Below are 26,668 nucleotides of genomic sequence, written 5' to 3'. Positions count from 1 at the left end.
GACAATCAATACCTTTTCTACCCGAGGATCCGGGATACCCGGCTTTGATGTGTCATTTTTTTGGGAGACTGTCAAAGCACTGTGACTTTTTGTGGAGGAATTCAAAGATGAAAGGGCGGGTGATGCAAGAAAAAGGCTGCTGACCATTGTGAAGGGGGTGGAAGCTCTGCCTCCTCCACCCTCTGTCCATAACTTTCAGTTTTTCTCTTTCCCGAGGTTGTCCAAATTTGAAATGTAAGCGTATTTGCTTCACGTAGGTGTTTGTGTTCGCTCTTGCTTACAGCCACCCACCCCAACCACACCCACACACACACGCGCGCGCGCTATATTCTGCTTTGTTTCTACTTTCGAGCCATTTGTCTCCCTTCGATCCACCGACAGAGGGCGAGGATGAAAGGAGAGGACAATACAGCACAGTGCTATCCTTTTCAACCGTCATGTTGTGCATCATTTGTCCTGCTGCTGCGTACATTATTTGTCCTGAGTACATTGTTTTGGCCACAGACTGCGTGAGTGCGTGCATGCAGCTACATCCTTGCTCTCACGTGCTTGTGTGATATCCGCACCAACGCTAAAATATGCAACACTTGTAACGGGTAGCGGCCACACCCGGGCTCTCCACATTAAAGGGGTGGGCATAGCGCCTGGTGACATACTGCCGTGTCACACATGCTGGCAGCAAAGGGAAATCAGTCACGCCTGATTGTTCTACTGCCACCTCCACCTGTGTAGCATCCATCTGCCTGCACTCTACTGTAAGTAGCTTCCTTCGTTTCTTTTTATGTAATTTAAAATTAGTTACAAAGTTTGCTTTTATGTGGATTCGCGCGCGTATGTGTGTGTGAGAGAGAGAGAGAGAAGGAGATGGAGTGATTGAAAGACAGGCCTGCATAATGGAGGTATAGCTCTCTCTCTCTCTGGGCTTCGCCTCGGTATTTCTGTACACAGACATTTACATCACCAGCAGATAGAGAGAAAACAAATTATCATCACGCTTTAGTGTCTCGTGACCGTTATAAGTAAATTATCATCGCCATGTGACTACATTTTTCTGCTCCTATTACAGCGATTGTTTTTTTTTTTCTTCATTCTCTGAGACAGAAACACAATGTCTTCACTTATCCATGATAATTCTTGGATTTGCTCATTTTTTTTTTATTCACACTCTTACTCAGTTTGAATATCAGCAAGTACATTGACTTTGCTCTCCCACTATCCGGTGTAAACTAAGGTCTTAGCATAAAAAGAAGAGAAAAAAAACCCCGCAGCAAGCTATCAAAGAATTATTATTGTTGTTTTATTTATGTGTAAATTGAAATCTTGCTCTCCCACTATCCGGTGCAATCTAAGGTCTTAGCATAAAAAGAAGAAAAAAAACCCCGCAGCAAGCTATCAAAGAATTATTATTGTTGTTTTATTTATGTGTAAATTGAAATCTTGCTCTCCCACTATCCGGTGCAATCTAAGGTCTTAGCATAAAAAGAAGAAAAAAAACCCCGCAGCAAGCTATCAAAGAATTATTATTGTTGTTTTATTTATGTGTAAATTGAAATCTTGAAATGTAAACGCTTTATCTTTGCATCAGCACAATACATTGTCTTTGTTACAGCTGCCAAGACCATGGCAAGGGTTGAGGGGACAAGACGTCCGTTGTGTGTGCTGATGTCTGTGCTGATGTCTGTGCTGACGCCCTTCACGTCCTCTACGTCCAGCGACGCCCTAACGTCGATGGCCACCTTTGATTATTTTTACAATTGGAGCATCCCAGCATCGCTGCTACAGCCAGCCTCCGTTGCTATGACAACATCAAAACTTCGCTGTGCGTCGATGTGCGGGCTCACCCCCGGGTGCAAGGGCTTTGTCTTTTCCTGTCTGACGTCACATCCTGCACACACCTGTGAGTGTTACGTCAGTCTGAACGTCAACGTCAGCAGTGGATACCCGTCCACAGGTAGCAACGTGGGATTGCTGGTTGAAGGGGTAGGTCTCTCCTACAGTTGTTACAGCTTTAATTTCATCTCAAAATGTAGTCACTCAAATGTCGGACACGCAGTGTACCCGGGCCGTGGACTGACAGACGCCACCCTTTAATAGAAGTTTTTGTTTTTCTCTGGACTGAGGTCTGTAGATCACCTGTTGGTGGAGCTCTGGCACTTTACGTCTACACAATGGGAGCAGTTACAACATACAAATTAAACATATGTCAAAAAAACTCTGCATGTCAGGTTTTCGACATAAATATTGAAGAAACAACTTTGGTCCGCACACACAGAGAAGTATCTCAATAAATGTAAAGGATGGAGAGGAATGATGTGCTTGAGTGAGTTAAGAACGTGTCTGTGAGAATGCTACACGTTTATTGACCACTAGTAGAGATTTCTTGAGGAGCAGTAATGAGCAGTAATGAGCAGTAATGAGCAGTAATGAGCAGCTGGGGACATCATCCACAGGCAGAATGACGGACATAACGGTGCCCTGTGATGGCGACACTACCCGAGACCTCAATGTGTTGATGTATAAAGCCGAGCTACAGTCGACATTAAAAACGATGATCACGTGACTGCTGTTGTATGACAGCTTAAAGTCAGGTGACGGTTAGTGCGAGCTTTGGGACAGTAAACGTCACTAGCCGCTCGGGCGTGACGCACCTTTGTTCTGACGATCGTGTACTGGCAACACGCACAAGGCTGCATGCACCCTGCCCAGTCCTAGCTATTCTTCCTTTGTCTTCCTTTCATCATTTGTGGTCAGTTCAGAGAGTGTGACATATCTTGGTCGTGATGCTGCGCGTGACAAGTGCACAAATTAAATTAAATGTTGGTTTCTTTTCAAAGACTACAACTTTCTGTTTTTCCCATGTCCTTCACTCACAACACCTCACTGAGAACCTGTTGCAGTCTGGCTAGTTGTTCACAAGGATGACATGATGACAGAGTATTGACCTTCATGTGTCGGCCTTTGTTAGCATTTATTTACATGAGCGTAGGCTGCAGAGAGTCAACAGCAAATGTAAATATTGTCAATACTTAGTTTCATGTTTCTTTATGAAAATTCCCTAGAGAAACTTTTGCTTCATCATTTGTAAATACATTTTCACATCAAAGTAAAGTCTCCTAATTCACGTGATTTATTTGCACTGGAGAAGTGCCATCACCTACAAAACCTACCCGTTCCCTTATATGTTATCACTCCATTTTTATAATATTATAACTAACTCATAGCTACATCATTGTTACATCATTGAATATTGAATCGTTGAATATGTAAGGATCGGCCTGCTGAAGTGCTGTTCTCTCTGTGTCATGTCACAAGTGACGTGTTTCCAGAAGACTTGTGACACTAAATGAGTATATTTGTCTGTCTGACAGGGACGGGGTCTATATGGTAAGTAACCCTGATTTTGTTATCTTTATAACTCATAAAAGTAATGAACTTCCCACATCGTGAAGGTCATTTCAAACTCGTTTGCACACGTTACGGTGACGTTATAGACTTGAAGGTTTCTGCTATACACTTGTCCAACCCCGTTCTGCACACTGTTAATGGCAGAAAGTATGTTTATTGTTTACACCAGTAGTGCCAAGTACTTTCTAACGATTTATCGGCGTGTTGATGAATAGAGAGGTGGGTTGGTGAGTGGGTTACTGCAGACGAACATAGTTTCACCATCTTGGAATCGATGACACAAATTTGCCAAAACGATTGGACCAGTGCATTCAGACTAAAATCTTATATCGACAATCTTCTTCCACTTCTGCTGTAAGTCACTGAATATGTAAAAATAAAGGTGAAAAAGTAAGGAAACTGCTAAGGGAGCTATAGAGCCACCGGAAACTACGCTGGAGCGGGCATATGGGAATCTAGAGAGAATGAGAATGGACTGAGAAACAAAAGAAATGGACGGAGAAGCAAAGATTGTGAAGAAACGCTTGATTGCAGCTGTTGACAAAACAAACTTTGGATTTTCGTAGTATTTGCAAACATTATTTCCAAATGCCATCTCGGTTCTTCCACTTTTTACGATTTCCTGAAGCTCGTTAGAGATTAGTTCCCCAGTTGGTAAGGACAAGAATGTCAACAGCAAGCCTCTGACTGCTTTTATTAAAATCAATTTCTTTTTGTTCGTACTCAGACTCTCCTGTCCCCCACATCCACTCCTGCTCTTGTCATGGTCAGGCAAAACTGTAAATGTTTGATAACAAATCTGAAACAGTTGTCCTCCACATAGTGACGTAGTCTCTAACGCTCAAGTGTCCAATGCCAAAATAATAATTGTGTAAAGCGAGAAACAAGCAGACCAACAGGACGGCGAAGGCAGGAGGTGTGATAGTCAAACAATGAGATGGAGAGACTGGTGGTGGGATGGACGGCTGTCTTCAGTCCCCTGCGACAACTGCTGCACACTGCAATGTGATGTCATGCGATACGGATGTTGTAAACTGCACGTGAAGACAACAAATAATATTTACATTTCATTGGCTAATAAAACTGCCAGAGCAACACTCTGTGCTCAAAGACATTTTCTCTGACCCTAGAGATCGATGGCACCATGCTAACAGAAGCTTTTCTTCTAAACAGAAAATTAAACAGAAACATTAAAATTTATTGAAAATACATTTCACAACAATACGGAGGATTCATTTTTACAGATGAACCTCTGTAGTAGCAGAGCAGTAGAACGACTAATCATCGCTATCATTATCCGGAATAACATCTTATGACAGTTCACATAAATCATAAAATAAATTGTGACGGGCATGAGGCAACTTTTCTACAAGATGTTTCGCATAAAAAATCAAAACGGCTGCATGAAGGAGTGGTCTATGTCTGAGTTGCTGGGGGACTGTGGGATTGAAGATGAAGCCGGTTGCACGAGAAGCGTCTGCGTGTGGCTGGACTGTCGGTTGCTATGGTTACAGGTTGCGGGTTGCGGCCTACAGTGTGGCAACGGACCGCCGTGACGTACACGGGGACCAACCACGGTGACGTGGCGAACTACAGCTGCCGTTACGCCCGACGTGTATGTGAAGGGCACCACCACCATCTCCTGCATCAACGGCGAGTGGCAGACGCCGACTATTCTGTGTGCACGTGCGTATGTCCTTTGTCATAAATGTCTCATGACAGTCTCTTATACACACAAATGCCACAAACATCTGACACTCATAATGTTGAGGTAATGCGAGGTAAGAGTACACCTAAGCTTCCCTTGAAAAACAAGGGAAACATGATTCGTGAACAGTAATTACATATACATGCTATGATGCTTGTATATATGATGGTTTGTATCTACGCTTGTACGCATGTTTAACGAGGGATGGTCTCCAAGCTCCCCGCAGTTTACCTCTTGCGCGTGACTGTCATTACGACATCTTTGTCTATGTTCTTGTTGTTATTGATTTTGGAAGGAAAATGCTTTCACCTCTTTCACCTCTAATTCACATCTACCGGTCATTGCCACCGGATCCAGTTTGTGCCGTAAATGGCTTCCTTCCTCGTTTTCTTCTTTTTTTCTTTCTTTTGGAGCAGTCGTAGGGGGAGCGATCTAATGAAGTGTAGCAGAGGCAAACTCACGCCATCGGGTTGGGTCATCTACCCGACTGAGGTCTCCCAGTGAACACAGTCCACACTTTCACCTTTGTCACCCAGCCTTTCCTCTGTTTTCCAACTCATCGGCCACCCTCAACACAGCCTTATAGTACAGCCTTTGGCAGCCCTTTCAATCGTCAACAGGGGCTCATGGGGACCCACCAGTCCTCTGACAAGGTTGTGTTGAAATTCATTGTAGAAGATGTGCATAAGTCTCCTGCATGGATGAGAGAAACTGGGTACCACCCTATGAAACTAGTGTCTTGCTTATTCCGCAAGGTCGCGGAACTGTCATAGAAACTGTCTTTTTGTAGAAAGCTACAGTCGCCTTCGCCAGTGTCTATGCTTTACGTGTCTATGAATACATGTTTATCTCTTCCACAGCGACCACGTGCTGGTATACACACTGGACGTGGGGGCAAGTGTACAAGGGCACACTGGCCACAACCCAGACTGGGTTACAATGCATGAGCTGGTCCAGCGACTCGCCTCACGACAAGACATCCATTTATAAAAACGACGACTCCTACATCGTGGATGGTGGCAAAGCAGCCGCCAGCAACTACTGCCGCACCTTCAACGATGACTTCCCTGGCGTGTGGTGCTACACCACGAACCCGTCAACACGCTGGGAGCCGTGCAGCGTGCCTGCCTGTCCGCCGTCCTAAGCTGCACGCCCCCGTCGTGCCACCGGCCACAGCGACTGCGGACTGAGGCAGCTAAGTCCTGGGACCGAACTTAAGTGCGCGTATCCAACACACGTGGCTCTCCCAAACATTTTATCGCTGGTCTCGACGGTGGAATTAGTGAAACACATTTTACCTCGGGTGTTCCAGGAGGCGGCTGCAAAGCCAAACAGCAATGAAATTCCGTCAACAGAAACTACTCTACATTCTGGACTGTTCTACAGTTTAAACTAGCGAACGTCGTCTGTGTGGATGGCGCATGCCGTCACTGTCGACATCGTGTTCCTGAAATAATATTACCAAAAATTGAAACATGAACCATTAAACATGATCAGATACAACTCTGCGTGTAATTATGCAGATAAAACCAATTACTGTCTGTCCCCCAAATTCAATGTTTTCGCTGTCATTTGACTAAAATTATCGTCTACTACTGATGTTTACTTGTCATGTTGATGTTGTAGTCATTACAAACGTTTTAGTGTAATATATTTCTTTCTTTAGCCTGTAATACATTGTTGTTTAGCACGTCGCTAGGTGCTTGTCTACTTCTTGCAAATTAGGCCAGATGTATCGACATGGTCATGTTATTTACTCATAACAGTTTGTTGTCCTTAGGTTTTCGCGGACGTTTGAGAAGAGGTTGACAGGTTTTGTACCTATGAAAGTCGTATTTCTTTATTACATTACACTTCGTTGTTTAATGATGGTTACAATGATGTTTAATTTCATTAGTTTGAAAGCTGTGATAAGGTGTATGTACTGATGTGGTGAAAGAAAAGTGGTTAGGTCAGCTTTGAAGATTATTGTTACTGTATTCCACCTTGGATTGAGTTGCAACTGAATTTTACTTTGATTATGCATTTAGCTTATCGTTTTGATTGTGTATTTATGTGCGTATTTATTGTTGTGGAACAGAATCACGAAATTTTGAAATGAATTTTACTTTTCCACAAGGCTTCTTGATGATTTTGGCAACTTTGGATGTAACTATTTCCATCATAGCGTTCAGATTCCCTTGAAAAACTTTAGCAGTGAACAAACAGTATAAAAGTAATAGTTTTGGACAGGCATGTGTTTTTAAAACTAACATTTTGTGCAAATTGTATCACGAACAGAAGTACTCAAAAATTAAATTTTTTAAAGTTTCATAACTTTTATACGATATCTCCAATTTCGATGAGCTTGTATCAATGTTTTTGAATTTTAAATTTGATTTAACTATACTGGCTTCAATATCTTTGGAGTACCCATTGAACACTTCGCACTTATTCTGACAACTGCTCTTTAGGAAGTTGCCTGTCAAGCCTAGTGTCACAATATACACTATGTACATTGTTTATCCGTCCTCAAGTCTGTGTATTTTGTGAACAATGAGATGGTTTCTCTTAGTGCGCAATAAAATAAACCCAACATTCATGTTGAGCTGCGGAGAGCTAAGGCGGAGTGTCGCCGAGCTGAGAGGATGTGGTGTAGGTGTGGGCTGACCGTTTGTAAACAGTAAACGCTGCCAAGCGTGAAGACATCCACCTTGTTTATTCGGCTCAAACTTCAGTCCTTAGAACTCACATCAGTACTTGTTTGTGGAGTAGGAACCCATTTAGGACATGCAACCACCTGTTGGCCATTGTGTCTGGTAGTTCCTTTTGTTGTTTTTCCTGTTAGTCGTCTGTCTTTAAACGTAATCAGTTCAGATTTACAGGTTTGCTTCTTCTCGTTACGTCACCTTGGACATCCTTAAGAACTTGCTATCCAAGGGCTGGAACCTTATTCTCTGCTACTCAACTGCCCATGTCCTATCTAGGCAAGATATTATGGTTTGACATTATTTTGTGTGCGTTACATGTGTGAGACTTTAAAATTATTAATAATAAAAGGTCAACGGAAACGACGACAATGATGATAATGATGATGATGATATGAGGAAGATGAGGAGGAGGACGAGACGAAGGGCGTTAACAAATATGGCAAGATAGACATGTGCCTGTTGTTTTTAATGACAAACTTAGCCCAGAATGAGAAATAGAAGAAATCGGAACTGGTGCCGTTTGAAGACCAACCGCTACAACCAAAAGCAACGAGAGCCAACTGCCAGACAAACTAAATGCCAGGATGGAATCACGCTGCAGTATTTAATAGAAGAATAGCGGCAACAGCGACAGCAAGAAAAAATGTTTTCATCATCAAGAACAATAACTTCTTACGTCATCAAGAATAATAACAATGTAATGTACGTCATCAAGAACAATGCTCCTTACGTCATTAAAAACAAGAACAATCGAACGTCATCATTTTCTTTACGTTATCAAGAGCAAGAACAATGTCTTCTACGTCATCATAAACAATGTTTATTGCATCCTCAAGAACAATGTTTTTTTTTCCCTGTCAACAAGAACAAGAACTGTCTTCTTCGTCACCACAAAAATGCTGCTTACGTCATCAAGAAGAATGCTATCTACGTCATTAACTACAAGAACAATGGCAGCCGTAAGCACACCGCGATGACACAGAGGGTGGGGGACACTATAGGGAGGACACTGTCAGCAACTGTGTGTGTGAACGTTCATAGGTGGAGTGCGATGGAGATGAGGATGCTGTGGCAGGGCGCACGGGCTGTACCGCAGGAGGACGTCATGGGTACAGGGTTTGGGGTGCGAGACCAGCCGATGAACCCATACAACCGGAAAGGTCACAAGTACCATGAAAATTATGAGCAGGTCTGAAGTTCATAAACTTACCCTGAATGGTCTTTAGCACGTGACCGACGAAACATGTTTACAAGCTCGGTGTGTCTGATCTGTTTGAGTGTGTGAAAGAGAGAGGGAGAGAGAGAGAAGCTCTGTATTTGCTTATTCATCTGTGATACGTGTTACAAGTTCCTATTGTCGAGCCCTCCCAGCCTTGTACTACCCGTTATCTGTGTCATGTACATGACTACCCAGCTCTGTGTTTGCACTAAGTGTAGAGAGCTGATTACACGGTTGGTGACCATCCATATCTCCGACTTAATTTGACAATTGCATCAAGACATCATCCACGCTTGTGTAGCAGCATCTACATAAAGCTTGCGGCCACCGAGGTAAGATGCGGCTACACAAGAGCCGGACTTTCAGGTGTGGTAAAGGTAGCAACAATTCCACTTCATGTCAGTGACAGCGAGATCAGCCCGAACTGAATCATTGTGCTTTTATTGCGAAGACAAAGGAGGCAGGCAGAAATTGTAGTTTGTTTGTTTCTTTCTTTTTTTACTCACGAAATTATCTTTTTTTCCTAAAGGTTTGGAAGCTCTCGTGGTAAAGAGGTGAGTGGCTTGTAAGAGACTAGTATTAGCGAGTTAATCTGTGTTTCTACAGAAAGTCGCGCTCGAAATCTTTGTGGGGACGTCACAGACAGTGACGTCACTCGCGAGTTGAGATAGAATCTGACGCCGAGACTGCTTGTGACATCACGTCTCGTCTGGCGCACGTCACACGGACAGAGTTGTGCCGAGAGTTTCACAGTCAACAGCCACCCAGGCCATTGTGACAATCATGAGTGTACCGCAGTCCACTCAGTCTTCCAGACAGAGTTTCCAGAGTTTTGTCAGCAGCAGCTACAGGAGAGCCAGCACCAACCCAGACAGCGACTATGTCCCGGAGTGTGGAATCGGCTCCTGCAAGCCGGAGGCTCTCAGGTTCTGCGCCAACGTGACGTCATTCACCGGCTATTTCAGCATCTGCAGTCTGTTGACGATGACGCTCACCTCGTACGTCACGTCACAGGTAAGTCACACTAGTGCACACGTGACCAAGTCTCCCGCTATTTATAGACCACTGTGTGTTACGTACACGTAGTTTGTTTTGTGTCAAAGAGTGACCCAGCGACTAGGTGCAAAGCTGCCCTTGGTGTCAGGGTAAAAGCAGTCAGCTCAAATCCCGTTACAAAGGCTGATTTTAAGTGAAGGCTTTGCATTAACCACTCAGCTATCACCACCGACTTGCTGTTTGCCGTGCAAGTAGCCCCAGGACATGGCGAAACGTCTGACGCTGAGCAAGACAATCTGCAGGACATTTTAACGACTCTTTCTATCAGATAGATTGGCTTGCTCATTTATCTCATTTCTATTTAATAATCAACTCCCTCACAATATTTCTTTCTTCATTTCTTTCTTTCGTCATCCAAGAGTCAATATCAAATTAACAGGTACTTCAGATCTTATCATTCGAGATATTATTACTTTCATTCCAGTTCATTAAAGTCAGAAAGAGTTAGAACTATTGAAAGTTTTTACAAATTCACCAGCACCACTATCCCAAAAGCAAATTAAAAATTAAAGGCAAGCGTTCTTCAGAAGGACAAGACATAGAGTTCATGTCCTTGTGTTAGTTCTTGTACAACAAAGCCATCAGCACCAAACACGTATTTAACTGTCAACTTCAGAATTTCAAATGTCAAGGCCGGAACATACCATTAAGAAATAAATATTTACACACATGCCGAAGCATCGCACACAAGAACCATGTCATTGTGACCTATTTCTTAAGGTCACGACCCTGGAGCGCCATTTCGGGTTCAGCAGCTCAGAAACTGGACTCATCATGGCCGCCAATGACGTGGGCTTTCTCATCGTCATTCTTTTCGTCAGCCACGCCGCCACTAAAGTGAGTCTTCTGACATTGATGACATCATCTCCGGGGATGGACGGACAGACAGACATAAAGACGGACAGGAAGAGGACTAATGGAAGTTTTTTTTACAATGGTAAAATAGAAAACAGATGAATAACACCATAAACACATGCAATGCACAGGAACTGGCACAGCATATCTAGCACACACACACACACACAGACACACACACACGAGCCTGCACGCACGCAGACACATGCGCAGATATGCTGGGGAGAAGTATTGATGGTAAAGAGAAGAATCCCAGTGACAGTAAACAGACACACCGTAAAGTTCTGCCATAACCTACGTTTTTCTGTGCAGACCGAAGATCCGATGCCAGAAGTCCTGTCAAAAGTTTGTCCCCCAGTCCCTCCTGTTTCACTCAGCTTCTCACAGCCTCCCTGTTTTTGAAACCACAGGTGCACATCCCGCGTGCGTTGGGCGGGGCTACGATCCTGTTCGGGATTTCTGGCATCCTGTGCGCCCTTCCCATGTTCATCTTCGGAGCTCCTAGTCCAAGCCTGAACGGCACTTCCGGTTCCGCTACATCAACGGCGTCAAAGTCGTTTTACGGTCAACTGTGCGAACCTCATCCTTTGGGAGGAAACGAATTGTTGGATGACTGCGAGGTCACGGGAGTGGAGAACGGAACATCTAGTGACCTTGCACGTGACATCAGTATGAAGTAGGTAACATACCTTCAGAGAATGTTGGGGTTTTATTTGGTAAATAGAGCTATAGTTATAGAGCTATAGTTATACCTACGGGCTGTAGTGTGTTTGACCTGTGATATATGAAACATAGCTGCTGAGGCAAATGGGGAAAGATGTTTCTTTCATGTCATTGTATTGACCGTCATCACTGTCGTCCTCACCATTTCTAATAATAAAGACCATGATGAGGTTCAACGTGTTCATTTTGTCGTCATCATCATCACCACCACCACTACCACCACCTGTTTTCTGAAAAAAACAGCATCGACGTCAACCAACAACCAGCTTCACCCTTCAAACAAACAACAACAAACAAAATGGTGGCTGCTTTGCCTGCTCCATGTTTACCACACAGCTAATCTAAGGTTCGAAAGAATACAAAGCGATTGTGGCCTCATGATACGGCCTTGGTACAATCATGTTCTTGGTCATCTCAAGGTCCAATTCCCAGGCTGCCCTGGCAATCATTGTGCTCGGCATGCTCCTGCAGGGCGTGGCCAAGTCTCCCAGGTCGCCCTTCACTACGGTCTACGTGGATGGCAACGTAGAGAAGGAGAAGACAGGCTTCTACATGGGTAGGTACTCCATGCCAGAGGCTTGCCTTGTTAGACTGTGAACACATTTATACGAGTTTCTATCTTTATACTTCGTTTGTTTACAAGGATGATAGTATCGTATTGTGTCGCATAACAATACCTATCCAACCTTTCAAAACTATGTTTCAGGCAAGTTTATAACTTCTGCAATTATTATTTTTAATCAGGGATAATAACTACAATAACAATTATGGGACCCGCACTTGCTTATGGACTTGGTGGTGTATTCAGCAGAATCTACGTAACTCTTCAAGGTAGGAGACACAAAACATCCTCGTGAACAGTTAGCAACCGTATTGGAAGTATTGTGTAGACACAAAGCATCTGAACACAATGCTGATCTTTGGAAGTAAGATAAACAAACAACAACTATGCAGCACAAAAAACTTCTCGATGACATTATGAACAATATAGTTTAAGAAATAATCTTTTTCCTAAATATTTGATTGATTGATTGATTGGTTGATTGATTGATTGATTGATTGATTGATTGATTGATTGATTGATTGATTGGTAATAGGATTAGTTTACATTACTTGAGAAAATGTAATTGATGACAGAAAAATGAAAAGGTTCGCTGAATAACTGCATACATCTCTTCTCATTATTCTCAAAATGAACAGGGTACATTCACTGAAATCTGAGTTTAGCAAATAGATACTTTAGTGTAGAATATTTCAGGCCAGATCCTTTCGTTTTTCAGATACAGACCTGAGCCCAAGGCACCCGAGGTGGATTGGTGCTTGGTGGCTCGGGTATGTCATTTTTGGGTCAGCGTCCATCTTGTTCAGCTTTCCTCTCTTCTTGTTCCCGCGTTGGATTAAAGAACGTCATCTAAGCGACGACCAGACATCCTCCCAGCAACCTACAGAGCCAAAGACATCGAGAAAACTTGTGATTCTAAACATAATCAAAGGTATGCCTAGTCTGAGATGTACATGCTTAGTCTTAATGGTCTACAATGCAAGTGTGCATGTGGATTTTTGATTTTCTGATGATGATATCGGGTGGATGATGATGATGATGATGATGATGATGATGATGACTGTCTGCATGTTTCACCTGTTATTTCAGAGTTCCTGAGGTCACTCAAGCGGCTGTTGCTGAACCCTGTGTACGACTGTGTCGTGGTGGCCAGTTGCATCCCGATGTTCGCAAGCTCAGGTGCCGCTTCCTTTGGTCCCAAGTACATGGAGAACCTCTTTTCTCTTCCAGCTTGGAAAGCGAATATAGCCACCGGTAGTCGACCTTTTATTTCTCTCACTCAATCGCCCACCCATTCACTAATTTACTCACTCACTCACTCACTCACTCACTCACTCACTCACTCACTCACTCACTCCACCTAAAACAGTCCACTCACCCATCGACTATTGTTGTTGGACAGCGGGTATCTTGCTGGGTACCATCTGCCTGGGCACTTTGGTGGGAGGCTGGCTGACCAAGCGGCTCAAGATGGGTCCAGTAGAGGCCCTCAAATTCGTCATAGGTGTGGAGGTGACCGCCCTCGCCATGTCCATCCCTCTGATATTTCTGCACTGCCCGCAGCCCCTTATTTTCAACAGCCCCGGGTAAGGCTACAGGATGACCAGAGAGAGAGAGGCACAGAGATTAAGGAAATACAAAGAGGAAAGAAAGAGAAGCAGTATCCTCCTAAATGTAGTCTTTGTGTGTCCATGCGTTTCTGTTGAACAATCTTTCCTCTATGTGTGTGTGTGTGTGCGCGCGCGCGCGCGTGTGCACGATTATTACCATGTGTGTGTCTGTATGTGTGTGTGTGTGATTATTACCGTGTGTGTATTTACATCTCTGTGTGTATGTGACATGCCTGCATTATTATTGATCTGTGTGTGTGTGTGTGTGTAAATATTACCTGAAGGCCGAACCTTACCTGCTGTACCTGTCTGTCTGCACACCACAGACCCAGAGCAGCGTTTGATGAGGCCACCGTCGGCTGCTTCGAGACCTGCGCATGCGATGATGACGACTTCCTTCCGGTTTGTGGATCAGACATGCGCACTTATTACTCACCTTGCCACGCAGGCTGCATCATCAGCTCAGGATCGGTGATGATCTTGTTTATATTCAAATTAATGTTTATATTTATGTCTTGAAAATAAGATGTTTCGCGTAAATGTGTCTCACATGTTGACACGTCCGTGCACGCACCCGCGTGTGTGTTTGTCTGTGTGTGCGTGTGTGTTGTCGGAAGATATATGAGAAATATGTACTTTCGTGTTAAAGTGTGTAAAACTGTTTGCGTGTTCTATTTTCACATGTGCTTGTCTGTACTCAGTTTAGTGTCTGTATGTGTTTGAGTACACGCTTGTAGACGTCGCCCCACTAGTGACTGCTGCACGCTGTGTACATCCGTGTGTACAATAGGTTTACTGTAATAAAGGTACAGTTGGGGTACAAACTCATGGAGGTCACCTTTACCCGCTTGTTCAGAAGTACAGTAACTGCAGCTGCATCACGGGAGGTTAAGCGGTGGCGGGTCACTGTGACTACAGCTGCAACATGCTGTACGTGTACCTGGCTTTCGTCTGTCTCAGCGTTCTCATCACCTCGCTGATGTACATGCCCAGACTGATCATTTTTATCAGGTACGAACATCCCATGCCCCGGGGCAAGATGTAACTGCCCTCGGCACTCGTGTAGGATAGAGCGATCCTCCTCAGTCTAAATCTGGCTTTAAAGGATCGGCGATCATCGTCGATACCAATTACGTTTTTAATTACGAAGACTCATGGTCCTAATTCAGTTTAAATCCCAAACTAGGTTCATGGTTTTTAAAAATAATAATAATAACATATAATTTTTGTTATATCTCCGCTGTGTGACTGGCAAGACATCAGAATAAACTCACACGAAGACGACAACTGGACAGCATCTGAGAACAGCCTGTAATACATGCATTTGCAATGAAGAGAAAGGAGCGGTAATTAATGTAATTACTGTAATTACTAAGACACAAGACAAGGATATTTTTCAAAGCAGCGTTTACACCTGTCTTTACCACAGATCCGTAGAAGACCGGGACAAAGCTCTGGCTCTGGGCTTCAACTCTTTCGCCATGTCTGTCACAGGTAAGGAACACCACACTTCAATGCTATCTGCTATGTTTGTTCCCTGTTTGTTGTTGGCCCTGCTTTGTGTTTGTCTATTGCTATGGTACTAGAAGTCTAAATCTTTACAATTCTTCTGTGCATCTTATATTTCGTCTCATCGTGTTGGCATTATCTTGTTGTTGAGCCTCATTTCTCTGTTTCTCTATTGTACGTCTCTGAAGGCTCTCTCTTTCTCTTTTTTCTTTTGCCATTTTGTTTCTTTCTCGTAGGATGGATGCTGGGGCCGCTGGTGTTTGGCAAGGTCATCGACCTCATTTGCATACAGTGGGAAAGCACGTGTGCGGGGCGTGGGTCGTGTCGCCTGTACGACAATGACCAGCTGCGCTACCAGCTGCAGGGCACACAGCTGGCCGCCAAGGTCCTCAGTCTTATCTTGACCGTCGTCGCCTTGCTGGTAGCCAAGGCCAGGAAGATGTTCCCGGTTGGCCGCGCGGAAAGCTTTGCCGAGATGTCAATCTTGTTGCCAGTCCCTCAAAATCCCAAGATTAATACAAAGACAACAAGAAGAGAATAAAGCAAAACTCTGAAATGCTGTTTGCATTTCTTGCTTTTAGTAAGTCGCTTAGCTGCACAGTTTACCTGCATCTTCTCATAAACACAACAGATTTGCAAGAACGGTAATGTAGCAGTGCAGATTTTTTTTTTTTAAATTTCGAAGCCACACCTCTCGTCCGTTTGTCAATTGGTTGAGTAGAATTGGAAATAATAGAGGAAGTGTGCTGTCTGCATCCACTAGCACTACTCAGGGAGACAAACCCCCAGTTCGTCTGCACTTAAAGATGACCGACCAGCAAATTGATAATTAAGTGAAAACATCAGGTGTGTGCGGACTCTCACATGCACTCTGATCTCTAGTGGCTGCTCCAGCAAATGTGAAACATGAACAGTATTACTTTGTCTTCATTGATAAACAGAATGACCATCTGTGTATATGTTTTCTTCATTTACAATGAATATCTACTTAAAAGTTTGTCTTCATTCACAAACAGTCTGAGCATCTGAAAAAATGCGTTGTTATTCAGAATATATACTTGGGAAGTTCTGATAATGAAAGGGACTAATGATCCAAACCGTCAGAATCCTTTCTTCACGGTCCATTGGATCTGTTTAATGTTGTGTCCCCACCTTTTACGTTAAACAAGTGAAGTGTTGCAGGTGAATGACACAGTGTGTCCATCATTCCCAATCTACAGAACTCAATAGTCAGATGTTTGTTATGCTACGGATTTTATCGTTCTGAGAAATAGCCTGTGTGGTGTAGCCTGTCCGTTAAACAAGACAGGTAACTCGGTGTTGAAACACTTCATAAACAAGTTTGAACTTCTGAGACTTGCACTGGTTTTTATTCTAGTCTTTGTTTCATAAAGTAGACATACACACTTGTTTCAATGTTTCAAACAAAGCTGATTTAAATAGGAAAGATCTATTAGGCAAAAGAAAATTCATTCATATTTATGCTTTTAAAAAATACTGTAACACCGATTACAGATTACTTCCACCGCAAACCATGGACAGTTTCCTTCAAATAAGAATTTATTTTCACGTAACGAACTGTTCACTGATACAGTATAGGGAACAATGTATCAACACTCTCAAACACATTCGGAAAGTCCACTCGTGCACAGTTTTTATACACATATTTATTTAGCACAGACAAATGTCCCCTTGTGCCCAGTTTATATATATATAGTTAGCACACAGACCAATGTGTATTTGTTCGTAGTTTGTATATGTATGTGCATACATAATATGTATATATTATATACAGGGCCACCCAGAGCCAGCACGGGACTCGTACCAGGCAAACTCTTCGGGCTCCTTGTAATTGCAATCGTAAATTATTTGCCGTGTATATAATAATATGCTTACGATTCAACATCTACATTTCAGTACATCTACATTTCAGTAGAGTAGTATAGACAGCAAACATTAGGGCAATTGCACTCGGATGTATATCCCCACTTGACCATACATCGAGCTGCTTACACGTGAGTGGTTAGTAAGAGGAAAACACATGAAAGGATCACGCCTGCGGTACCCCGCTCCATGGAAACAGCACCGAGTGAGGAATGGTACGCGTCTGTCTACCTTTCTCTAAAAGGAAACGAAAAATGAAAAAAGTCCACCAACCAGGCAAAACCTGTATTATCTGTCTATGATATTTATATATACCTGAAAAGTGAAAGCAGACTGTATGTTATATAAAGTATGTACTATTCTTCATCGGTGTTCCCCGGAGTCCTCAGCGAGGTCAAAGATGCCTGTGTCCTTGACCGGCCATGTGTAAACTCAGGCGACCTTTCCTGTCGCATCGCTGGAGTTCGCAGGTCGGGGTATTTATCTGTCGTCTGCTGCTCGGCACCTGGTTGCCCATCATGCTTTGAGGCATGGCGTGAAGGTAAGCATTGTCGCTGTCGTTTGCCGGTGGTGGTGTCACGATGTCGGTGAGCCGAGTCATGTCGATGTACTGGCTGTCGTCTGCCGCTGATGGTAACGAAGGGAAGCAGAGCATCGTACGCCCTGATTGGTCCGTCACCGTTTTCACCGCGCGGCAGTAGAGTTTCGTAGGCCCTGATTGGTCCGTCCGAGCCATAATGGCGGAGCTCTGTTCCGGAAGGCGGTGCATGCGCAGTAACTGAAACACGAGAGACCATGGTGCGCGATCACATCTAAAGTCTATTTAGCACACAGAGACGTGTCATCAATATTTACTGGCATATATATATAAAGTACACACACGGTATCAATATTTACTGGGATATTTATATATAGCATACAGACTTATGTCATCAATATTTACTGCATTTATATATTGTTTCGCTATATTATTCCGTTATTTAGTTTGGTCTGTCGTCATACCTATCATATCGCGGTCATGAGTAATTTTTTTAAATATGCGGCTTCATTATGTGTTAAAAATGATAAAAGCTGCTGTATAGATAATGTACATAAATTTATCACAATTAAAATAACAAATAAAGTATAAGAAGTAGAAGCAGCAGACGCATAATTAGAAGAGAAAGTAGCTGCAGTAGTAATAGAAAAACAACAAAGATGGAGAGAGGAAAGCGTTTAAGTTATCTGTTGGCTCAGTGAACTTACCTGTAATTTCACCTTCATCATCTTCATTTTCATACACAGACTGTGTTTCCTGTATTGTAAGGTACCTGGGGAAAAAACCCGAGGAATGAAAGAAGGAGGAAGTCGACTGAACACATTATCGCAGCTGACTAAATATAATTGTACCAAATAAATATAAAATATATAAATATATAATATAATGACCCAAACTCACACAGATATGTAAAAACTTACATGTTTTCATCGGGTGAGTCTGAAAAATAGACAATGAAACACACTACAAAAAATTTAAAGCTCTTATTGAATATGTATTATTATTAAATTCAAACATTAGTGCGATTATTTAGGGGAGGGGAGAAGTTAGGGCGGATAACGAACAAGTAGCATAGATACAGGAGCCAACTTTGATGTAAGAAAAACAATGTTTCTGTTGGTCTCTGGCGGTATCAGAAGTAGAAGGTTCAAGGACGATTGAAAAAAAGGTTCAGCGATACGCATAAACTTAAAAATAAATATATCCAAGAAAGTCAGAGATGGCAGTTAACATTGCAAGCAATTTAACTTTAAATTATTTTAAACTTTACATTTCTAGAGATGCAACCGAACACAGTCAAGCGATTGGAAAGCTTCAAAAGCGCCTCGGGCCACGCAGCAAGAACTAGAAGATTTGCTCCTCCATTCCTTCTGGACATTTCAAAGATGAAGAAGATGTTCTAGCAACATTGCAACCTCATGTTTTAACCCACGGTCTTCAAATGAATAATCAACAAGAAGGGGGAGTATCCGAGAATACACAGATGCTCTAAGCAAACAGGTTGAGCAACACAACTACGAAATGTGCGCACACGAGTCTTGGCTAAGACACTCATCACGAAGCCGCAGGTAGAAAGGGATTTCACTGTGAAGAAAGTCTATGGTTAAGCCCGTTTGTTGATATACTAGGGAAGCAGCAAGACAGACTACATACACACCATGGCCCAGGTGGCGGTGATATTAGACAAACTACAAAAGATTTGCGGTGAAGGAACCCACATCATAGGAAATATCCACCCGTGAATTCCACTGACTACGTGTACGCAGCGCTGGGATGCCGCTTGTCTCTCTACACCATGAACTCAAGACAGAGTATTCCAGATATGAATTGCCAAACAGAATTTAAGTTAGAAAGAGAGGATATTTGTTCACATGAATGATATTTAGCCATGAAATTCAGGATTAACACACTTGCTGACACCACAATATTTCACACAAAACAAGCTAAATAAATGGAATAAAACGTTACACACCAGTTTCAAGCAGATTATTACCGGTTGTGGTCGATTCAACGGTTCTGAAAGAAAAATAAAAGTGAAAAATAAAAGCAAACGTTAGTTGTTGGTTTTTTTTTTCATTTAAAAAAGACAAAATATTGTAAAGACCATGACAAGCCAAAATATTTCCCACTTCGCACATCAGAATAAAAAGAGGACAGAAGTACTGAAGCGAAACAGCGTCGCTGACGAGTACAGCAAATATCGAGGAACAAACGATGGCTCGCATCCCTCAGATCCAAGAGAAACAAATAAAATGTTGGCTTACGATTGTTGACCTTCAGTGTAAGTCCCTGCAAATAAAAAATAACTGACCGTGAGTGTTTCTTGAGGACATTAAATTTGAATGGCGACATGGACCTTGTTACAACACATGATTCCCAAAATCTGAGTTAGCAAGTCTGAACAAGAGGTTAGCGTAGTGCGTGACCACCCTAGGTGACTACAATGTCTCCATTACAGGAAGTGACGTAGTCCTTACCTTTCTCTCCCCTTCGCAGTCTTTTAGCGATGACCACACCACCGGCCACTAAAAGTATCAGGCAGACACCTACAGGCACGACTTTCACAACCCATGGTGTGATCGAATCCACCAGCGAATTATTATTCTCTGGTTCTTTCACATCTGAGTCCAGAAGCTGGGAAAGTCTCCCTGTCCACAACACAGAGCCTCGCTCTCATATTTAAATGACATTCACATCACTTTCTTCCCAGGTCTCTTCACTACTTAGTCGTGTTTCCTATGTACACTGTAGTTAATATCAAACATAATTTTATCTCCTCCCAAAGCAGACACTTTCGTTACTGAATTATTCGAGATTGAATTTGAATGTTTCACATGAACACCCTTCCTTAAACATGTTAGCATCAACATAACATCCACTATGTCATCGATGGCTACGGTTGTACGAATATTGTAATATTTACACAAGCAGTTGTATACAGACTTTGTGAGGGAGTCGATATGTTTAGGATGACAGTTGATGAGCAGACGCCATAACGGTTTGTAGCAATCAGGAGAAAGGTGTAGTTGGTGCCGGGTGTCAGCCCCTGAACACATCGCTCCACTCGCTGCTCCTCCTTGTCAGGGACAACGGCCATCTCACATTTCTCGTCGTCGACGTCGTTAATGTCGACCTTTCGCCTCAGTAGAAATGTCTGGGGGGCGCCACCGTCAAAGCCCACCGTCCACCACAAGCAGGCGGAAGTGCTGGTGACGTCACCAGCCGCCAAGACTTGTGGGGGCCACGGTGGTTCTAGGGACAAGAAGGACCTCAATGAACACCTAGCTGGGAGCTGCATATCTAAGGCTTGCCCCAAAGATGTTAAGCTCCATAGGAACGAGTAGTTAGCATAGCTATTCTGACATGTTTGCACTGCTTACGACAATATCGTCCTTTTTACTAGCAGAATATATATCTACATACAGATAGTTGCATCTACACTTTGACAACCGCTTCCATTTCATAAAAGTCCTTGCAGCTATATGAAGAGTGACAGGATGCACTAATTTTGCCTTTTGCGTAAATGATTTTTTTTCTTTATCTCTCTTTTCTAAATTATTTTTCGCATATTCCTGCTTTGCTCTAATGTTAATGTTCATTGCTGCTTAACGACATTCTTTCCTCTTATTTTTATTTGCCTTGTTTTATCGGCATCATTTAAGTAGCAATACTTTTCATGAGGGATGTGATATGGCGCTGTATTATTAGTAGTATCTTCTTCTTCTTCTGGACGCATTGATCTTTTCAATCGATTAAATTTTGATACGATAAGTTTGAAAACAATTCCACGAGCTAAGTCTATAATTGTTTTCTCACCTTTTGCTTCCAGAGTGAACGTTCTTGACAGAACTCCCATTTCATTCTCCACCAGCACTTGGTAACCTCCATACATGTCCGGTGTCTGGACATGAACTGTCATCTCAGTTCTCAGTCGAGCGAAGGTCGTGTCGTAGGAGACGCTGTAGCCACTGATGCTGACGTCAGTCGCGTTGTGCCGGGTGTGCCGCCACCCCACACTGGGTCTCGGGTAGGCGAGTGCACACAGCTTGAGAACAATGGTGTCTAAGAATCTCACAGTTTGCAACTCTTCGGACGGTTCACAGGAAGTAGCATCAATTGCTGACGCGCCTACAAGAATAGTTTTAGGGAAGGAAGAATTTGCTATTAAGATATTGCTATTATTTATTTTTCTCAAAAGGATTTATTAGTTGGAAAGTATTTTTCAGGACGGTGAAAGCGACTTTATTTTGATAGAAATGTGATGGAAACGCAAAGGTTAATTCAACTTAAATACAAAATTAAGCTCAAAACTACTGGATATCTTATCGAGCAGCACTGTTAGTAGTTACCTAAGATAAGCGTCTCGTAGCACGATGTTAGCAAACTGAGATACCAGATGAACGGTTGCATTTCAGGCCTCGACATTTTAGCATGTAGATATGTTGTCACTATTTACCGGAATGTGTGTAAAATTTGGATCACCCAATTTAGTCGTTAATAGACTCTTTGAAAATAAAAATCTCCATAATTTTACTTGATCTCTGTTCTCATTGTAATACCCACATTTCACAAAGAAAGAAGCAGTCACGTGATGAGGCGGGTCCAGGCCGTTAGTAGTCGTACACGTAAAGTCGTCGTTCTTGAAGCACTTGGTCGACATGACGGGCAAAGAGCTGGTCAGCTCCTGACCCAGTCTGAAAACAGAAAGCGGTAAGCATCACGGTAGGCTGGGATGATCGACGATTGAGGATAAAAGATAACACTGTCAGTAAAGATTATAAATGGAACAAAGCTGATACTGCACTGTGCTCGTATCGATGACAGACTGTCCAGGTAGACAGAAAGACAGAAGACAGAAGTAACCTCTCTTGTCAGTCTGCCAGTGGCACAGCAAGTTCGACATCAGCCGACAATAACATCATAACAAACAATAAAATAAAGCTCAGAAAGAAGTAAACATAATCCACCATCACAAAAACAATTTTCACAAAATAGTACCTTCTATTATAGTACTGTGAATCAGACAACATTTTTTTGCATTTATAATATGTAACATTAAATTTAATTTTGGTGGACACTTCTTGTTTGTTTTATTATTTTTCTTTTACTTTTCCATCCTACATTTGCCAATTTTAAAAGTTGTTGTTTTTGCTTGTTTAACTGTTTCTAAACAGCAAATCTACAAATCTATAATTTTGCAACACCAAAGAAAAAAACAATATAACCTCAATATATAGGTGTTCTTAGGTTGAGCGGACTGGCTGGCGATTTCCCAGGTTATTTCTTTTGGGGAGGGGTTGCCAGACACTCGGCATGTGACAAAAATCAGCTTCTTGTTGCTGGCATCGTTCACGAACTTTAGCTCAACGACACGTGCTGGGTCTTCGTCAGCATTCAAAAATGGAGGGTAGGTGTTAAATAGCTTTATAAAGATTTTAACGTAAGTGATGAAAATTGTTCATCTTATTCTAAAATATAAATGCGCCTAAAAAATTTACAGTAAGAATTCTTGACATCATCATCATAATCACCATCACCATCCACCATCCATCCATTCATCCGTCTATCATCATCCGTCAAATACCATCAGAGCCATACCCCAGCACTATGGGTAAGCTTAATGCCCCTTACACAGTGTCCAGTATAATTGTCATCACTACGTGTAAATGGCAACCAAAAACTAACAACACATCGGAGAGTCACAACAAACAAGCTGCAAAATCACAACATCAAAAGTAAACAATTCATGGCAAAGTGCAATCTTCAATGAACTCAGTAGGACGGTCCCGCAGTACTTTGTAAGTACTTTGTAATGAACCAGTTACAGCGAGTTATTTGCATCTGCAGTTGGTTAGCTCTTTACTGAGTGGTCGCCTCCTGGGGCCATAGTCATGAAGCGAGAGTAAGTCGTTTTCCCAGGGCGACATTGGGACATCAAGGAAAAAAGTCTTGTTTCTGAAGTCGCAAGATGGTGTCCTGAATCCCCGCGGTCAATACTTCAAGTTTCTCGGAACTAGAACACCATTACTTTAGTACTACTGCTGCTACAGTAATACATTTGCTTGTCCAGACACCCATTCGGAAACAAGATGCTTGTCCTCGAGTTGCTACAGGGCAATGACTTACTCTTGCTTCATAATTACGGCCCCTAGTAGGGGAGAGAACTTCCACCAAGCGCTCATCTAATGGATGGATGATGGCGGTGGTGGTGGTGGTGGTGACTTGTAGTATGACTGCGTGTTTAGCTGATGAAAGCAAGCATCACTAAGATTAAAACAACACCCACACAGCACGTCCAGCCTGACTGTAGAATATGCATGAGTGCCATTGTTGTAGGCGTTGCACCTGTACAAGCCAGCGAGGTCACGTGTCACGTTGGGCAAGATCAAGATAGAATCACCTCTTCTCTGAAAAACAAATTTTCACTATAGAACACTCAGTCACTACCATTCTCTCGCTATTTATGTCAGAAAAAGGGCTCTGCAATTATTCAGGCACACACACAAGCACGCACTCTGCCACGCGCTCTCACGTCAAAGAAAAAAATAAAAAATTGAAAAGCCCTTCCCCCAAACCGCCAGCAAGTCATAAGAAAGAAACAAACCCTATCATATTTTACAAATGAGTTTCTGCATTCCTTCATGTTCCTGGCAATGTTCGCCGTTCCCTTGCGCACGTGTGTGTGTGTGCCTGACTGATTGCAATAACCGTTTTTTGACAGATCAGTAGGTTTTGCTGAAAATGACTAAAAAGGAAAAGCACTTTCAGTATTATTTAGAACTCACAGACTTAATGTGGCAGTCACTGCACACCCAACGATAATGGCAAACGGTTTGACACGCGGCTGTACACTGAAGTCTGGCAGTCAGCCCTTCTCTAACCTGCAGTGTAGACTCACTGGAGCTGGACACCAAGATTCCTACGAAGATAGTTTAGTTCGTGTTACTATGCTAGTTTCTTTTATTGTATTTATTCTTTCTTGCCGCCAACATCGGATACAATCTGCTTCGTCTCCTTACAGTGATGAATATTTGTAAGACACCTATTTGATTTCTTAGACTTTTAGAGATTTTTTTAGCATTTGACTTGCTCCCTTTTTTCTACATGATTTTTGTTTACAACATTTATGTTCGGTGTTTTTATCGTAAGACTCACCTCTGCTCTGCCACACTACAGTGAGGTAGAAAGCAAGTAGTAGCAGCGGTAGAGTCGAAAGCCCGGATGAGTCAACGTCCAACAGCATGTCTGCACCGACTGTTAACAGATGTGCAAGCAGCTATAAACTGAGCAGCTACCAGTTAATATAAAAACAAACCGAATTAAAAAAGGAAAAAGAGAATCTAGGAATCTTGCTTCCACTTTATTTTCCATTGTGCCGTCGTTCTATGAAGTGACCTGTCGGTGAAGCTAAGATCAAGGATTTTATAGTGAGGGAAGTCGCCTCCCTTGTGGGACGCCAGGAAGCTCTTCTTACAACAGTGACAAGGCGCAAGCTGGTCTGGTCGTTCGGCACAACCTTCCTTTTAAACCCGTTCTCCAACGCACCCTGGAAGGAGGTAAACAGGGTGGCAAACTCCAAGGAGTGGACTGGTCGCTCGATGCAGGACCTATTCAACACCTACGTGTAAGACGGCCACAAATGGTGCGCCTTGTCATCTGCTGCGTCTAGGCAAGCTTCCCCCCGACGACTGACACCGGCAGAAATCAGCTAATATCTGTGAAACGATGGATGATCACGCCGAATCGTTCTAATCGGTATATAATTCATCGTTTTTCAGAAAACACAACAAAATGAAACGATACACATATAGTTTGGACATATACGACTATAAAAGTTTACATACCGACCTGGTAACAGCCCGGGGAAATTCAGGAGACTGACGCTTCTTGCCGACTCAGGTGAGAGGAATAATCTGAAAATCTGTGCCTAGGAGGCCTGTCAATGACCCTACCTGAGACTGACAGGTGAAATCACCGGATGATGGACCTGCCCCCAGCGTGGGTGGATATCGGTAACAGGCGACTCGACTGGCGCCCTTGCAGTCCTTTGGTTCCAATTGACTTGTGAAAACAGTTACATCTTCACACCTGCCCCTTGTCACTGTCATCAGCGGAAGATCAATCTGACAGATTTCCAATACCAGAGAAGGAAGTAGGTGACAAAAAGGAAGCTGAGCTGCCGCATGTCATTGACATGAACAACACCGGTGACACAAGGAAGCACAAGACCAGCCAGTCCGGTCAGTCACCTTTTCTTCGTCTTCAACATTTTGCGTTCTAACATTTTTTTTTCATAGAGCATATTTTCGTTTGTTTGCTTCTTTTCTAGTCTTGGACTGAGCAGATACTTTTGAGGCAAGGATTCCCCAGGCTAGTCATAGCACAAAGCAGTATTTGCAGACTCTGCACACCACTTCGCAACTTCGGAAACAAGACTTGCCCTTGTTTTCTGGGTGCAATGTTTTACCTCGCTTCATGCCAGTGTAAGGGACGCTACCCACTAAACACTCGTTTCAAGAGTTGCCTCCCATACAAAGATGGCTGCGCCGTATCAGAACTTCAAGACTGAAAGTCAGATTAATTATGAAAGGGAGGCCTTACGAGAAGCGCGAAAGTCCGTGATTCAAAAGGTAGAATAATACAAAATTAATCGACGAAATATTTTGTAATCGTCATGCAAGGTGCTGTCATAGGTCTGGCGTTGATGTTTATCGTATCATGGAAACAACGAATCGTTCTACTATGCGGAAAGCTAGACTATGTAGACACTAAGTGATTGTTATATATCTATAAACGGACGGCAGCAAATGAATAAACAGCAGTTAATAGCTTGACTTATGATGTTCTTCTGCTCGTAGACTGCCTAAACTCGTCGAAAAATAGAAGTAAATGGATCAGAAGCGCATCAG

At 42.8% G+C, this 26,668-nt stretch overlaps 4 protein-coding genes across 4 annotated transcripts in view; 3 read left to right on the top strand and 1 right to left on the bottom strand.

The window, feature by feature from the left end:
• The first annotated feature begins 440 nt into the window (after positions 1-440).
• LOC112569566 lies at positions 441-5,220 on the top strand. The gene is made up of 4 exons (XM_025247377.1): positions 441-755; positions 1,610-1,980; positions 3,369-3,384; positions 4,920-5,220. Exons 2-4 carry the CDS (start codon positions 1,621-1,623, stop codon positions 5,111-5,113), a joined length of 570 nt encoding a protein of 189 aa, XP_025103162.1. The 5' UTR covers positions 441-755; positions 1,610-1,620; the 3' UTR covers positions 5,114-5,220.
• A 4,146-nt stretch (positions 5,221-9,366) lies between these two features.
• Positions 9,367-15,893, top strand: LOC112569235 (solute carrier organic anion transporter family member 2B1-like). The gene is made up of 12 exons (XM_025246967.1): positions 9,367-10,036; positions 10,799-10,915; positions 11,344-11,609; positions 12,076-12,212; positions 12,401-12,487; positions 12,937-13,149; positions 13,308-13,472; positions 13,621-13,804; positions 14,155-14,299; positions 14,685-14,839; positions 15,258-15,322; positions 15,574-15,893. Exons 1-10 carry the CDS (start codon positions 9,806-9,808, stop codon positions 14,718-14,720), a joined length of 1,581 nt encoding a protein of 526 aa, XP_025102752.1. The 5' UTR covers positions 9,367-9,805; the 3' UTR covers positions 14,721-14,839; positions 15,258-15,322; positions 15,574-15,893.
• Positions 15,894-16,012: 119 nt separating this feature from the next.
• Positions 16,013-26,249, bottom strand: LOC112569232 (nephrin-like). Its single transcript, XM_025246965.1, has 14 exons — positions 25,604-26,249; positions 24,915-25,004; positions 24,545-24,678; positions 24,046-24,166; positions 22,985-23,141; positions 22,323-22,453; positions 21,576-21,887; positions 20,703-21,011; positions 20,237-20,407; positions 20,024-20,048; positions 19,732-19,775; positions 18,680-18,698; positions 18,467-18,531; positions 16,013-17,999 (listed from the first exon to the last, which is right to left on the bottom strand). The coding sequence occupies exons 2-14, from the start codon at positions 25,000-25,002 to the stop codon at positions 17,578-17,580; spliced, it is 1,998 nt and encodes a 665-aa protein (XP_025102750.1). The 5' UTR covers positions 25,003-25,004; positions 25,604-26,249; the 3' UTR covers positions 16,013-17,577.
• The window catches only part of LOC112569231 (CWF19-like protein 2), a 25,033-nt gene continuing 24,611 nt past the window's right edge, over positions 26,247-26,668 (top strand). Inside the window, 1 exon segment of the mRNA XM_025246964.1 lies at positions 26,247-26,389. Within this exon segment, the coding sequence (XP_025102749.1) occupies positions 26,297-26,389 (93 nt within the window). The 5' untranslated portion in view covers positions 26,247-26,296.

The sequence above is a fragment of the Pomacea canaliculata genome, linkage group LG7 (genome assembly GCF_003073045.1).
Source record: "Pomacea canaliculata isolate SZHN2017 linkage group LG7, ASM307304v1, whole genome shotgun sequence".
In the NCBI taxonomy this organism is placed as follows: domain Eukaryota; kingdom Metazoa; phylum Mollusca; class Gastropoda; order Architaenioglossa; family Ampullariidae; genus Pomacea; species Pomacea canaliculata.
Note: the sequence above shows the minus strand (reverse complement) of the source record. Positions and strands in the feature narration are given on the sequence as shown.